The sequence below is a fragment of the Chelonia mydas genome, chromosome 2, assembly GCF_015237465.2.
Source record: "Chelonia mydas isolate rCheMyd1 chromosome 2, rCheMyd1.pri.v2, whole genome shotgun sequence".
NCBI classification, from domain to species: Eukaryota; Metazoa; Chordata; order Testudines; family Cheloniidae; genus Chelonia; species Chelonia mydas.
In genome coordinates, this window is record NC_057850.1 from 223792614 (window position 1) to 223806630 (window position 14017).

Below are 14017 nucleotides of genomic sequence, written 5' to 3' on the forward strand. Positions count from 1 at the left end.
TCATAAAATGTTCAAATGTATCTTTAATCTTTTGATGGATGAATGTTGAGGGGCTGTTGGTTGCTAGAGTCTCTTCAATCAGTTATTTTTATATAAGATTTTAGTTCACACTTTCCATAAACTGGTGAAATACTGTCATCTCAAGACCTTTTCTCCTGACTGAGGCCATGACAGCTACCTCAGAAATGTTCTCTGTTCCATATTTTTCATACTTTTGGGGATGCAGATGTCTCCAAATATTTTTTTTTTAATTGCTGGCTTAAGCAGGACTTTCCCAAAATTGACATTAGCTATGGATAACTTAACTCGATCCTGATTAGACTAGGTTGTACGGTTTCAAGATAGGCCTTGTACGTGATTTGCCCAATGCCTTGTAGGAAGCTGCTGGAAGGAGGAGTAAAAAACAAAGTTTGCAAACTATAAGAATCAAGAGTGCAAGAAACCCCACCTTTCAGGTCAACAAACCACCTGAAGGAAGACTGACACTCTTGAAATCCTAAAGCTAGCTACCTTAGGGAGAGGTGGTCAAGACATCAACAAACAGGCTACACTTGTCTTTGAGCAGTCTTCCTGCAGCCAAAGAAAGCCCACTAATAAGTGCTGTTCCAGCAACATCACCCTCTGGTTCATTGTCTGCAGTTCCCGCTAGAACTGGGGGAAATGGTTTTCCCATCCCATGAAAATTCTGAAGATTTCAAATATTTTCCTATTTCATATCAAGACAAAAAGCAAGATCTTTAACATTTTTCACAAAAAGGTGGAGAGAGACTGAATAGCCACTTGCCTGATACTTAAGAGCACTCACCTGGAATGTCGGAGACCTAGGTTCAAGTTCCTGCTCTGAATCAGGCAGAATAGAGACTTGAATCTATATCTTCCACTGCCCAGAATAGAGACTTGAATCTATATCTTCCACTGATTGTCCTAACCTCTAGTCTATTACTTATTCTGAGGTGGGGTTCTCTCCCAAATTAAAAATCACTGCATCAAAGCATTCCTATCCAGCTCTATTTCCAATTTCTATGCCAGGACAATCCAGAAGACTTCACTCTTATCTTTCGTATCTTATTTTTCCTTTTTTCTATTTTTTTCTTTTGTCTTTTTGTTTTTATTCCCTTGGCGACACACCAGCCTTCTTCTTCTTTAATTTTAGGATACGAAAGTGCAGTTGTATGCATGCATGCATTTGAGCACCAGTGAAGTCCATACAAGGAAGGTGCTGGAAAAATGTTCCCCCAGTTTAAAAAGCCTTAACAATAATCTTATAAAATACTTAGTAAAATGGGCTCTGTATTTTGTGTTTGAGTCCTAAGAAACTTAAAGCCACCAGCTGTAAACTGTCAAACGAGTCACCAAACTTCCACTTAAAATCTGGATTGTAATATCTCAGGGGGAGAGGAGGGAGAAAGGGTTAGCTACCACACTAGAAGTGAAATCTAATGAGGAAATTTTATAATTGGCTTTGAGGCTCTAGTTAAACACGAGATAATTTGGTTTCAGTATCACAATATTTAACCAGTTCCAGTTTACAGATTTGATTGACATGGGTAAAATACGAAAGTTGAGGTTTGTAACCAACCAGATAGGTACTTTCTTAGTTTCCTTTTTAGAATTTATATGGATTGATTATTTGTTATATTGATCTGATTACTTTACTATTTGGATGATTTAATTCCCGTACAACACTGATGCTAACCTGTTGATTTGTTTTTGATTTTATAGTTGCAATGCTTTATTTTTCATTTAGTATTAATAACAATAGTTTAGCTGTGGTGATTTTTTAATTTATCTTTGTTTACTATTTTTAATCATTTACAAAACTGATACTAAGTCACATTTCAGTCAATAAGCAACCTGGGTACAGAACCTTGGAGGACCTGGATAGGTACCAGCTGGTCAGCCTAAAACACCATGAGATGGCATTATCATTAGTAGTAGTAGTACTGTAGTGCCTAGGAGTCCTGGTAATAAACCGGGAGCCCATTGTGCTAGGTGCATACATGTATGGTTCCTGCGTCAAGGAGTTTGCAATCTAAGTATGCAAAAAGAAACAACAGATGGATACAGACGGAGGAGTACAAGTAAACAATGAGATAATATTGGTCAACCCTATAGGCAGTCGTCTCTGCATACCAACAGCCTAACCTTTGCGTTCTTTACTTAAATTGCAACTTCAGATAAGCAAACTATTTTGGACCTTAAAGGTTTGGTTTGAGTTTTAGTTGAAGGTTTGAGTCAGTTCCTATTCTGTCTAAGTATATACCTGCATTCCTAAATTAAATGCATGGTCTACTGCTTCCTTTCTTTTATGTTCCATCTCTTCACTCTTGGGTACAAGTCATCTGGGCTTGGAGACTTAGCTGTTTTAGCTTCTTTATTTACCTCTTTTGGTGTAACCACCGGTGTCAGAAGTTTGTCTTTTTCTTTGCTGCTGGCTCCCTTGGAATACAGAACATGGTTTCATATTTTTCCTGCAGGCCCTGCTGAGGAAAAACTAAAGGAGAAATAGTTTTCCTTGCCTATCTGTTGCTTCCTCTCTAATTATGTTCCTTCAATGCACCTACAGTCAACTCCACCAAACCCTGGCTCCTTATAGATTTGCAAAATATTATTCGTCATCTTGTCATTTTTCATCAAGATTTTCTTAATCATTCTCTTCTTCATCATCTACACTATAACTTCTTTTGGCATCAACAGCACTGTTGATTTATATGCCCCATATCAACTTATATTTTCCTTGATCACACTCTGAACTTCCTTGTTGTTTTATATTTCTAGGGTATTTGTTTCTCAGTGGTATTCATAATGGCATATTTTATCTAATACTCTCCACTTAATATCCCCCGAAATTAGCTCTTCACCCCCAATGGCCAAATGTTACATAAGCCTTTAAAATATGTGTCAAAGATTCTAATCAATCTCTTATGGAAATACCATATACAGTCAATAATTGTTTATTATTAAAAATAAAAATGGTACTTAAAACATATGATAAAGCTTGAAAATGATGGACAACATAAAACAGTGCAGAAAAAGACAGAAATAGTATTAGGTTAATTTATTTAGGATATCTGAAGTTTTCTATACCCTCAATTTTCAGGATTCAGCATTTTAATGCCCATAAATTATTGTTTATTGCCGTAAATTAACAACACTTTTTCCAAGGGACTCAGATAAATTTGAGTCTAAAATGTATGTTAACTTCTGTGTTGTGATCAGATGCAATTGAGCTTTATGGCCAGAAAGGCTATGGCATAAGTGTACTACTTGCTGAAGTTTCAGGTTTTCTTTGAGGACAATGTGAGTGATGCTTAGGTTACCATGGCTGTCCGCAGTTTTATTAAATCCATTTCATATGAATAAATAATAAATCTCTGTATAAAAGAACTCCTCAAACAATTTTGTTTTATAAAAATAGTGTATATATTGCAGGAATAAAATACCATTAAATTTGAGCAATTATATTTAGGAGAGTGGAGTCTGTTATTTTTTTCATTTTTTTGTGTCACATATTTGTCAGGATTTCAGTAATTTGCCGCAACGCTTCTCATTTCTCATCTGTCATCTTTCCACTTGCTTGAATATCTAGATATATTTCATTTAGCATTACACACATTTTCTTAAATGTTTACTTTTCCTTTAAATTAACACCTCTGTCTTATCATTTTGGGGATGCAGTGAATGTATTTTCACACTTAACTAGGCTGTCGTATTAGGTCTTTTTCACAGAGGTCCTACTTTCACCTGTTTGATACTATCTTTTAATGATAAAGGCTACATTTTAGTCACGGGTATTTTTAGTAAAAGTCATGGACAGGTCACAGGCAGTAAACAAAAATTCACGGCTCGTGACCTGTCCATGATTTTTACTATATACCCCTAACTAAAACTTGGGCCAGGGGCCACAGGTGCTCTGGGGGACCAGGCCGGGGATGCTGTGGGTGCTGGGGAGGGTGGCCTGGGACCCTCACTGGTGCGGTGGGGAGCGAGCGGTGGCTTGGACCAGGACCCCCGCTGGCACTAGTGCCGGGGTGCGGTCAGAGCATGTGGCCTGGGCCCCCCGCTGGTGCTGGAGGGGGGGCAGGCGGCAGGCTCCCTACCTGCTCTGACCGGCATGTCCCTTCAGCTCCTAAGGGGAGGGGCGGCCAGGGGGGCTCTGTGTGCTGCTCCTGCCACAAGCACCAACTCCACAGCTCCCATTGGATGGGAACAGCAGCCAGTGGGAGATGTGAGCACAGTGCCTGTGGGCGCGGGCAGTACATGGAGCCTCCAGGCCCCTCCGCCTAGGAGAGGCAAAGACATGCCGGTCTGAGCTGGGTAGGGAGCTGGCTGCAGGGATATGCCGGAGGGAGCCAGGTAGCACCCCCCGCCCCGCCAGGTAAGCACTGCCCTGAACCCCAATACCCTACCCCAGCCCTGAGACCCCTCCCACACACCCGAACTGCTGCTGTTGGCCCAAGGGCTTCCTGGCTTGGGCAGCCCCTGAGCCAGCACCAGCCGCTGCAGAAGTTACGGAACGACTCAGAATCTGTGACCTCCATGACTGCAGCACAGCCTTACTTATGATAGTTGATAATAATAAGGTAGATCTTACTAGTAATTGAAGCATTGAGTGGGATTTGGAAGATCTAGGTTCAATTCCTGTTTCTGACATAAACTTTCTGTGAGATCTTGAATCTCTTCATGCCTCAGTTCCCAATCTGTAAAAAGAGGATAATAATACTATTTTTCTTCCACTTTTTGCCTCTCCTGTTTTATTTAGACTACAAATCATACAATGTGTTTGCGCATGTGCACAGTGCCCGGCCCAGTGAAGGCCTGATCCTTGCTGATGACTCTATGTGCTACTGTAATTAAAATTAAATAATAAAAAATCACCTAATCTCCTACCCTGTTACCCACCTGTCTTTTTCCCGGATACCTGTCTGGCACATTGTAGAAATGTTTTGTTTTAGAGCCTTGTTCTTTTACTTACATTCTGGAAAGTTTTTCCACAGTCTGATTAGCTGGTGGTGGTTATGTTCAGAAATACAAAGTGAAACATCTCTTTCAATATTTCAGCTGCTAAATGTGACTTTGAAACAGACAGCTGTGGCTGGTTTGAGACTGTTAGTGCAGATGGATTTGACTGGATAAGAAGCTCCAGAAGTGCACTTCCATCTGCTTTTCAGAAACAAGCCCCACCAGAGGATCATACCTATAACAAATCTGAAGGTAAGACGTAAACAGGTCCTTGATGCAGATACACATACACCAAACTGCCTGCCATTAAATCAGGGGCAGTAACCCCTGTTGAAATCTTCTGTGTGTTACACTGGCTCTGTGTATGAATAGTTCTTTTCTATTTTTTTCCCCCAAACAGGTCATTTTATGTTTGTTCTGAGGAACAGCAGCAGCATTTCACAGGTTGCTCAAATACGAAGCCCCACGTTCAGCCAGGCTGGATCAGGCTGCACAGTGTCCTTCTGGTATGAATTAAGTTTTATTTTAAATTTATGGAACATCTGACATTGCTTCTGTTGGATTGAAATTGAGGTTAGAATTTCTAGTGGTGTACATCTCCCTCGGCAATATTTATTGCCTCCTTTTACTCTTTAGTTGCACAGACTTTGTTGTAACCACTAGACAACAATAAGCGGAAGCATTTGGAAAAACAGACCTGAGACACAGGACTGTTTTAGTTTTTGATCTTTTAGACATAATCCTTTAAATTTTTTTTCCCCAGAGTAATACACAGAAATCCCATGGTGATTCCAATAATACAGTTCTACTAAAGATGGGTCAATCTCAAAATGTTAAGGAGATTCAGTTTGGAATAACTAACCACACAAAAGGCTAGTGGCTCATCAAGGCCTCTGGGAGATTCTAAATCAAGCTGTAAATCTCAGAACGACAGGCTTTATCAAATGATTTAGTGAACAAAAAAAAATGTTAAATGCAGGATGGTGGGGAAAGTTAACCAAGATTTGTGTGTTAAAGTTCAGGGTGGTGCTTATTTTTAAATGAACAAGTTTGTTGTTGCTGAAATTTTGTTCAGTGATAAAATTCAGAATTGGTTTTCTGAAGAAAGAGTTAATTGGAAATGACCTCATCTCTCTTCTTATCAATGAGTGGTACTGTAGTCAATGGGAGGCAAGTCTGTTTAGTGGTTAGAATATGGGACTGGAGGTCAAAAGTTCTGGTCTTATTCCCAGTTCTGGCATTGACTTGCTGTGTCACTGTTGTACCAGTCACATAATTTCTGTTTCTCTAGATGTAAGAGGGATATAGTAATACTAAACTCATGGGGATGTCGTAAGCATTAATGTTTAAGTGCTTTGAGATTGTTAGATGAAGTGCAAAGTGTCATTAATAATTATGGTGAAAGAAAGACATGTTCTTGCATTCATTAGATTTTTGCTTTCCTTCAATGAAACTTAAATTTATCTGTTGAATTACATTCATACAATTAATATTTTGCCTGTGAGTGTGTTGTGTTCATTGGTTACTATGAAGGAGAATTTCTCTGTACAATTGTGGATTCTAAGTTAATTAAGAATCGTTCCTCCATCATAGTCTTAACTTCTTCAGAAGTGTCCATGATTCATCTATCAGCCAAGTCTGCCAAAGCAGATAAGCTAATATAGCTATGGTATGACAATGAGATCACATACAGAATGGTGTGAATTGCTGCTGAACTGAATGTGGGCTCTGTGGACTGACTTCATTCCAGGGGTGATTCCATTAAATTCCATAGAATTATAACAGAGCTGATACTGGCCCAGTATATTTAACATGATTCATCCTCATCATTTGCACCTTTTGACTTTTTCTGCTGCCTTTTCAGGTATTACAATTATGGACTGTCAGTTGGAGCAGCAGAGATGCAATTACATGTTCATGGACTGAAAAATGCTACTGTCCTCTGGAGGGTATACTATAATCAAGGAAAGCAGTGGTTAAAGGCTTTCGTTCAGCTCGGCCGCCTCCCATGGCCCTTCCAATTATCACTGTATAAAGTCAGCCTTGGATTTTATGATGGTGTCTCAGCAATTGATGATATAACTTTTGAGAACTGTGCTCTTCCACCTCCAGCAGTAAGCTGTGAAGGTCCTGATCATTTCTGGTGCAGAGACACAAAGGCTTGCATCGACAGTTTATTGGTGTGTGATCTCGTGGATAATTGTGGGGATGGATCTGATGAGGACAATTGCAGTAAGTACTTTCAGTTCTGTTCCTTGTCCAATAACAAAGTTGTTATAATGACCAATTTCAGTCCTGGAAGTTGCACTGCTTACACTAGGGATGAATAGATCTATTGTTGAAATACAATCTTCAAATGATTGACTGGTGCCATATGCACCTGATGAGATCTAGAAGTTAGCTCTTTGTAGAAAATGAAAACAAATATGCACAGACCAATCTTCTTTATTAGAAATGTGGCCATATTTCTGTATTTTCTATAAAATATAGAAAAGCACTCCTTGTTCAGAATAGAATTCTCAGAGTGGTAATATGATCTGTGCTAGGGTTTGTTGTTGTTGTTGTTTAATATGTTAACTTTCCTTAAATAGATGAAGCACGGTGAAGATCTATATTTATATGAGATGTTGACATACTGTGGGGAATAATATCCTCCAATTCTGTATATTATGGAGGTAATAGTGAGACGGTTTCCCCCCACCCACATGGTGCCACCTGGAACTGGGGTTCCAGTGAGCCCTCGGACTCAGCAGCCTGGGCTCCCTCTCAACACTGTGCTGCTGTGACAGGCAATAGACCGCTCCCGGTCTTACACCCCCACCAGTTACATGCAGGCTTTGGCCAGCCACTACATGAACCAACAATAGAGAGGCTACAGCCAAGATAACCCCCAGCTTCCCAAGCTAGGACCCCAGAGCTGTATTGTCCTGACCCAAAACCCTGACCAGTACGAATTTATTACTCAGTTTGCCTCTCCTTTAATGTGGAGAGGAATATGCAACAAACTTGTTTAACCAAACTACGATTTTTCCCCAGGCACTTCACTTAAAGGCACACTAAAACATTAAAACATAAAACAAGCTTATTAACTGCAAAAGATAGATTTTAAGTGATTATAAGTGCTAGCAAACAGATCAAATCAGATTACCTAATAAATAAACAAAACTGCAAACTAAGCCTAGGATACCAGAAAGATTGGATATGAATGCGCAAATTCTTACCCTTACTGATGATACAAATAGGCTTTCAGATTCTCAAGGCACAAGCTGCACTTGCTTTGCAGCTTGGGCTCCCCACCCCCGTTCCTAGTCCTTTTCTTTCGGAGCTACCCTCAGCTGTTGAGTTGTGGGGGAGTGAAGAAGAACAGATGATGTCACTCCCTGCCATCTATACCTTTTCCATATGGTGGGAACCATATGTTTCAAACTTGGTTCCCAGACCAGTTTGTGGAAAAATACAGGCACCCAAAATGGAGATCAGTGTCATGTGGTCTGGTCACATGCTCTTGCAAACCTTGCTGAGTCATAGCAGCCATTACTTACAAGCTGTCTGGAGTGTTCTCACGATGTCTAGGCTGGAAGCATTTTGCCTCATGCATTGTTATACCAATAAAATAAAAACCAGCAGGATCTTATTAAAGCGGATAAGGCAAAATGCCACATTTATTGTGAATACAGAAAGAATCATAGGAAGCCATTAGTTATAGCTATAACATTCCATTCAATTTCATATTTATTCACACATTCATTCATACACACACACACACAGAGGTTCTGCAAGATTGTTATCATAGTTACCAGCCTTAGAGTTGCTCGTGCCAAGCCACTGGGGAGTGGCCTGCACATGAGGAGGGAGCAGGGCCTTGTCAATGCTCATCTGATGCTCCTGGAAGTTGGTTTGCAGAATCAGACCCCAAAGTTCTCAGTTTCTAGAGACCATTTTTTATAGGAATTTATTCCTATGCCATGCTATGGGAATTGCTTCATCATGCTGTTGCTGAATCAATCAGCAGATGGCACATTCCTGACGGCTCTGTGCTGCCAGATGTTATCTTGTTCTTTGGTTCTCCCATCCTTGGGTCTGTTGGGCAGATTCCAGTCTTCCCCCCGGGGGGTCCTCTGGTTTTTTGGATAGAGGGAGATTTGTGATGGTTTCACCCTGCCAGTGGTTGAATTTTTGGAAGGTGCCACTCTTACTGCAAGTTATGTCTTGCTTTATCTCATTTCCTACCACAATCACTTTGTGATCCATAGACCTCCAGTTCAAGTCACAGCTGAGCCAGATAATTTGCAATTGAAGAGGCATCAAATGAGGCTTATGCTTTCTTTGGCATGTGCTCACTCTGTTATCTTTTTCATTCCTGAAATGCAATACTTCCTGCTTTCCTAAATCAAGTAACTTATTTTTGTCAGGCCGCATTTAATCCTATACAGAGGTGAAAAGGTGCAGTGTTAATGGAAAACTTCTGTTAATTTGCAAATAAATAGATTATTCCTTAATCTAATGGAAAAAAATTTGTGACTCATCAATAATGTTTTTGCTAATATATAACCTTATGTAAAAAAACTAAAATCACTAAACAGATTTAATTTTGCCTAAATCCTGATACTAACATTAATTTACGTGGGCTGTCTTGTTATATAAAACGCAGAAGGCTATGAAAAGCAGTTAGACACCAAGACTGATCCTGGGGAAAGTCTAATCTGGTACACAAGTCAAGAGGAAGAGGCTTCATGTTGATGGTGAGATAGGAAGCCATAGTGCCACTATAGGATGGAGGAGCTAAGAGGTGGGCACACAATTGGAGGCCACGTTGTAAATTGGTGTGCACACAAATGGAGGCTAGGATGAGAAGCCTTTAATATGTGGCCATAATCTTTCTGGGTTATTAGTATTAATTGCTTCATTTTTCCTTTAATAAAGTTTTACTGTTGCACAAGGTGGTGTGAGCTGTTCTCAACATGAGTATTCACTCTATGGTGTATTGATGATTACGATTCTGTATTCGCACTGTAGATTCTGTACGAAGGTATCCTCCTTTTTCTCACATTCCCACACACTTTCACTGCTTTTGCTTTTCTGGTTTTTTTTTCCTTCCCCCAATTCCCGGGGTAACAAGTTGAACAAATATAATACTATAATATAACATTTACAATGGTAAACAGAGCCCTGAATGTATGCAACCAGGAGATTTGTCATTTGGGGTTGAAATCTTGCAAAAAAAAGCACATTACATTTTGCACCATTGCAACCAACCTTCATTCAGTTTGGCCCCTAACCCTGAATTCTAGCCTAAAACTAATCTGAATCTGGATCCAAAATTGGCTCCTTGGCCTATATCTAATTAGTTTGAGTACTGAAAGATAGTAAGAGTTTAAAACCTAATTTTAAGTCTTTTTCCTGCAAGAAAGAATGCAACTATGAGGACACACATTCCATTCTCCCTTCCTATCCAAGTTTGTATCCTAAGTGGGTCTCAACCTGGGGTACGTGTACTCCGGGGGTACACAGAGGTCTTCCATGGGGTATGTCAACTCATCTAGATCAGTGCTTCTCAACCTGGGGGGGTCGTGAACCCCAGGGGGGCCATGGGACGGGTTTAGGGGAGTCGCAAGTGCAGGACTGGTGTTAAGGGATGGCAAGCAAGGCAACTGCCTGGGTCCCCATGCTACAAGGGCCCCATGAAGCTAATTTACATGCTTCAGCCCCAGGCAGCGGGGCTTGGGCGTACTCTAAAGGTGGCAGGACTCCGAAAAGGGGTACAGTAGTCGGGAAAGGTTGAGAACCACTTTCCTACAGTATATTTTTCTAGTGGTTTGTCCAATCAAGTTTCAATTTAGGGACAGAATTTATCATGATACTTTAGCGTAACTTCCACTGAGTATGTGTGTATTGCCACATATATGTGAGGAAAGCATCTAGTCCTTGGTTCTTGTTCAGACTGGTTTAAATATAATTAATTACATTGAGATTAACTCTGTGAGGAGAAAAAGCAAATTCTAGTAGATCACTTTGTTTGATGTAGCATATTGCTTTCATTTGACAAGGTCTGTATTTACATATTTCAGAATCTGAGCTACAGTGTAACTTTGAAAATGGTCTGTGCAACTGGAACCAGGACATGGATGATGACTTTGACTGGACCAGAAATCAGGGCCCAACTTCCACATTTGACACAGGACCAATAAAGGATCATACTTTGGGCACAGTCAAGGGGCATTATCTCTATATAGAATCCTCAGAACCGCAAGTGTTCCAAAATAGAGCAGTTTTGCTGAGTCCGGTCTTTAACAGCACTTTCACTCATGGCAATAAAAGCTGCATTTTCCGCTTTCATTATCATATGTTTGGAAAACACATTTATAGGCTGTCAGTCTTCTGGAGAATTTTGAGCAACTCAAGGGGTCATCTGCTGTGGCAGAAGTTTGGAAATCAAGGCAACAGATGGATAAGACAAACACTCAATATTACGAGTGCTAAGCCTTTTCAGGTATGATTCTTTTAGTCTGTCATCTACTTACTAGAGCACCATAAAATGCTGAGAGAATGAGAGATTACACTAATCTAAAATAAAGCCAAAAGTAAGAAACACTCTCTGATCAAATTTACTTTGAAACACATTTGTCATTTGATTAAATATGTTCCCAAACATTTTGTTCTGCTGCAGCCATATTTCCCCATACCAGAATGCCTGGTTATCATCTTTGAAGATGAACACATGGCATTTTGAAACAGCTGTTACTTGGTTCTTTCAGCATTTAATACCATGAAACTATGCTTGTGTCGATTGCAAAGCCAACTGGGAATATGGAACAGCTTGTCCTTTTATTTTTTGTGAAAAACCTTTTACTACATGACATTAGACTGAATATCCCATCAAAATATTTGGGTGAAGAGCCTAATGCTCATAGGTTGAAAAGTAGGTATCAGTTAGTAGAATACAAATTTATTATAAAGCACAGCTGGAAATTCAGTGCCCTCTTTTTAAAAAACGCTTTGTGTTATAGAACATTTAAGTTTTACTTCGTCTTGTGGTTCATATTGGGGTTGGTATACTTGCAAACATATTTGAGATGTTTATTCATTTGACCGTGTGATGCCAATTCGTCAGAAAATTAATTGAAAAGAAAATATTAGCAAAAATTAATTCCTTTATTTAACTGACGTAAGGCAATATTAGAGGTAGATGGTGCCATGTTTTGTTTCCATAAGGACTATGTTAAGGGACAAACGGCCACATTCTCGTTGACACTAAGGCCCTGTTACATCAGTTTGGCTATTTAGAGAAACCTTAGAGTGGGCGTACAGGTTTATATCCATTTAAGGCTCCTTTGCACTACAGTCTACACTACAAAAATAGTCCCTGTTATGTCCATATACAGCCACTGCAGTAATTAAATTGCTTTTGCACATCCACACTATGCCCCATTTGTCGTTGGTGCATGTCCTGACCAGGAGCACTTGCACTGATTTAACTGTCAGTGTGGAGCATTGTGGGATTGCTTCTGATAGGCAGCAACAGTTGATGTAACCAGTGCAGTATCTACACTAACACTGTGTCAAGCTAACTAAATTGACCTAAGTGCTACACCTCTCGCAGAGGTGGAGGGTGATGGAACCTACAGAGAGCACTGAAGGGAGCTACATTTTAGTGTAGACGCTTACAGAGTTACGTTGATCTAAATCTGTAGTGTAGACCAGTCTTTAGTGTGAATGAGAACAAGTTACTCTAGGGCAGAGAGTAATTACAGTAGAATTTGTTTGTATACAAACATGTATCTAGTTCTTAAAACCCAGAACTAAAACTCATTCTTATACCTCATTTTCTATATTAATTTAGCCTACTATATAATATATTGATAGCTAAACATTAATGCCAGTAGTACATACTGTACTGTTTGTTGTGTGACATCTGGATTTGTTTTATTGTGACTAGGCATACAGTATGCAACCTACTTGGAAGGAATGTGAACGGCACTTTTCACATTGGTAGCTTGATTTTACTCTCACTTATACCAGTTTCACGCTGGGATAAATTTATTGTTTGAAATGGAGTTACTCATAATTTATACCTGTGTCTGTAAGAAGTGAACCAGGCCCTAAACATGGAAGCACTTGACTTTGAATTGAATTGAAATGTGCACTGCATTTAAACTGGAGTTTGAATATCTTTTAGTTCCTCTTTGTGCAAGTTTTGCATGCATACTTTTTAAAATTTTTTTGCATAGAAAGGAAGTATGTTGGATGCTTAGTAGTTTGCCTAAAGAACTCCAAAATCAATAGTCATACATGAGTCGTTGATTAGGGTTAGGAAGATGTTTTGAGTTAGTGAGGACACTTAGTGTGACAGCACCATAGGACTCTCCTACCCTTCCTTCCTCTACAGAGTGTTATGAGCTGAGTGTAATCTTGTTATGGGAATTAAAACCTCACTCAAGCTTATATGTAAATTAATCCATTTAAGATAGTTGTAAGACACTGTTAAGGAGTCACATCCAAAACAAGGCCTAATAAAGTCTGTCCAGAAACTAGCACCAGGTGGGCAGATGGGTTGACTGTGTATTGTGTCCAGGTGGATGGGGGTGTCAGAGAGAATAGACAGAAACAGAGAACAGACAAAAACAGAGAGAGGGAGAGGGGGCAAGAAAGCCACGCAGGAGCGTGTAAGCACAGTGTGATCCAGGAAAAAGTTAGAGAGAGTTTTTGGGTCTGGTACTGGGTAAAGAGGCTTGAGGGCTGTAAGCTAAGAAACTGCTCCTTTTGTTCTAGGTTCATTCTCTGTTCAGAGAGACAGGACTTTGTACATTCCTTGAAATGAAGAAAATTGCATCAAGAAGATACCAGTCACCATCAATTTTAACTTCAAACTGGAACTTCCCAGTTTGGAGCCCTGAATTTTGACTAGCCCTCAGGTCAAAGGGGGTAACATGGAAAGCTATAGGGCCAAGTTTGGTGTGAAAAGGGGAGTAGTGGGCAGAGAAAACATCAGCATGATACTGAATGCCTTGGATATTGCTCAAAGTTGGAAATTGTTACTGAGTTGTTCAGTTTTTGT

The 14017-nt window shown here is 39.9% G+C and overlaps 1 protein-coding gene across 1 annotated transcript in view; it reads left to right on the forward strand.

The window, feature by feature from the left end:
• MALRD1 (MAM and LDL receptor class A domain containing 1) overlaps positions 1-14017 on the forward strand; it is a 478214-nt gene that overhangs the window by 124089 nt on the left and 340108 nt on the right. The window contains exons 15-18 of the mRNA XM_037891563.2: positions 5062-5214; positions 5363-5468; positions 6827-7194; positions 11031-11452. Coding sequence (XP_037747491.1) covers positions 5062-5214; positions 5363-5468; positions 6827-7194; positions 11031-11452 — 1049 coding nt within the window. The remainder of the gene's footprint in view (positions 1-5061; positions 5215-5362; positions 5469-6826; positions 7195-11030; positions 11453-14017) is intronic.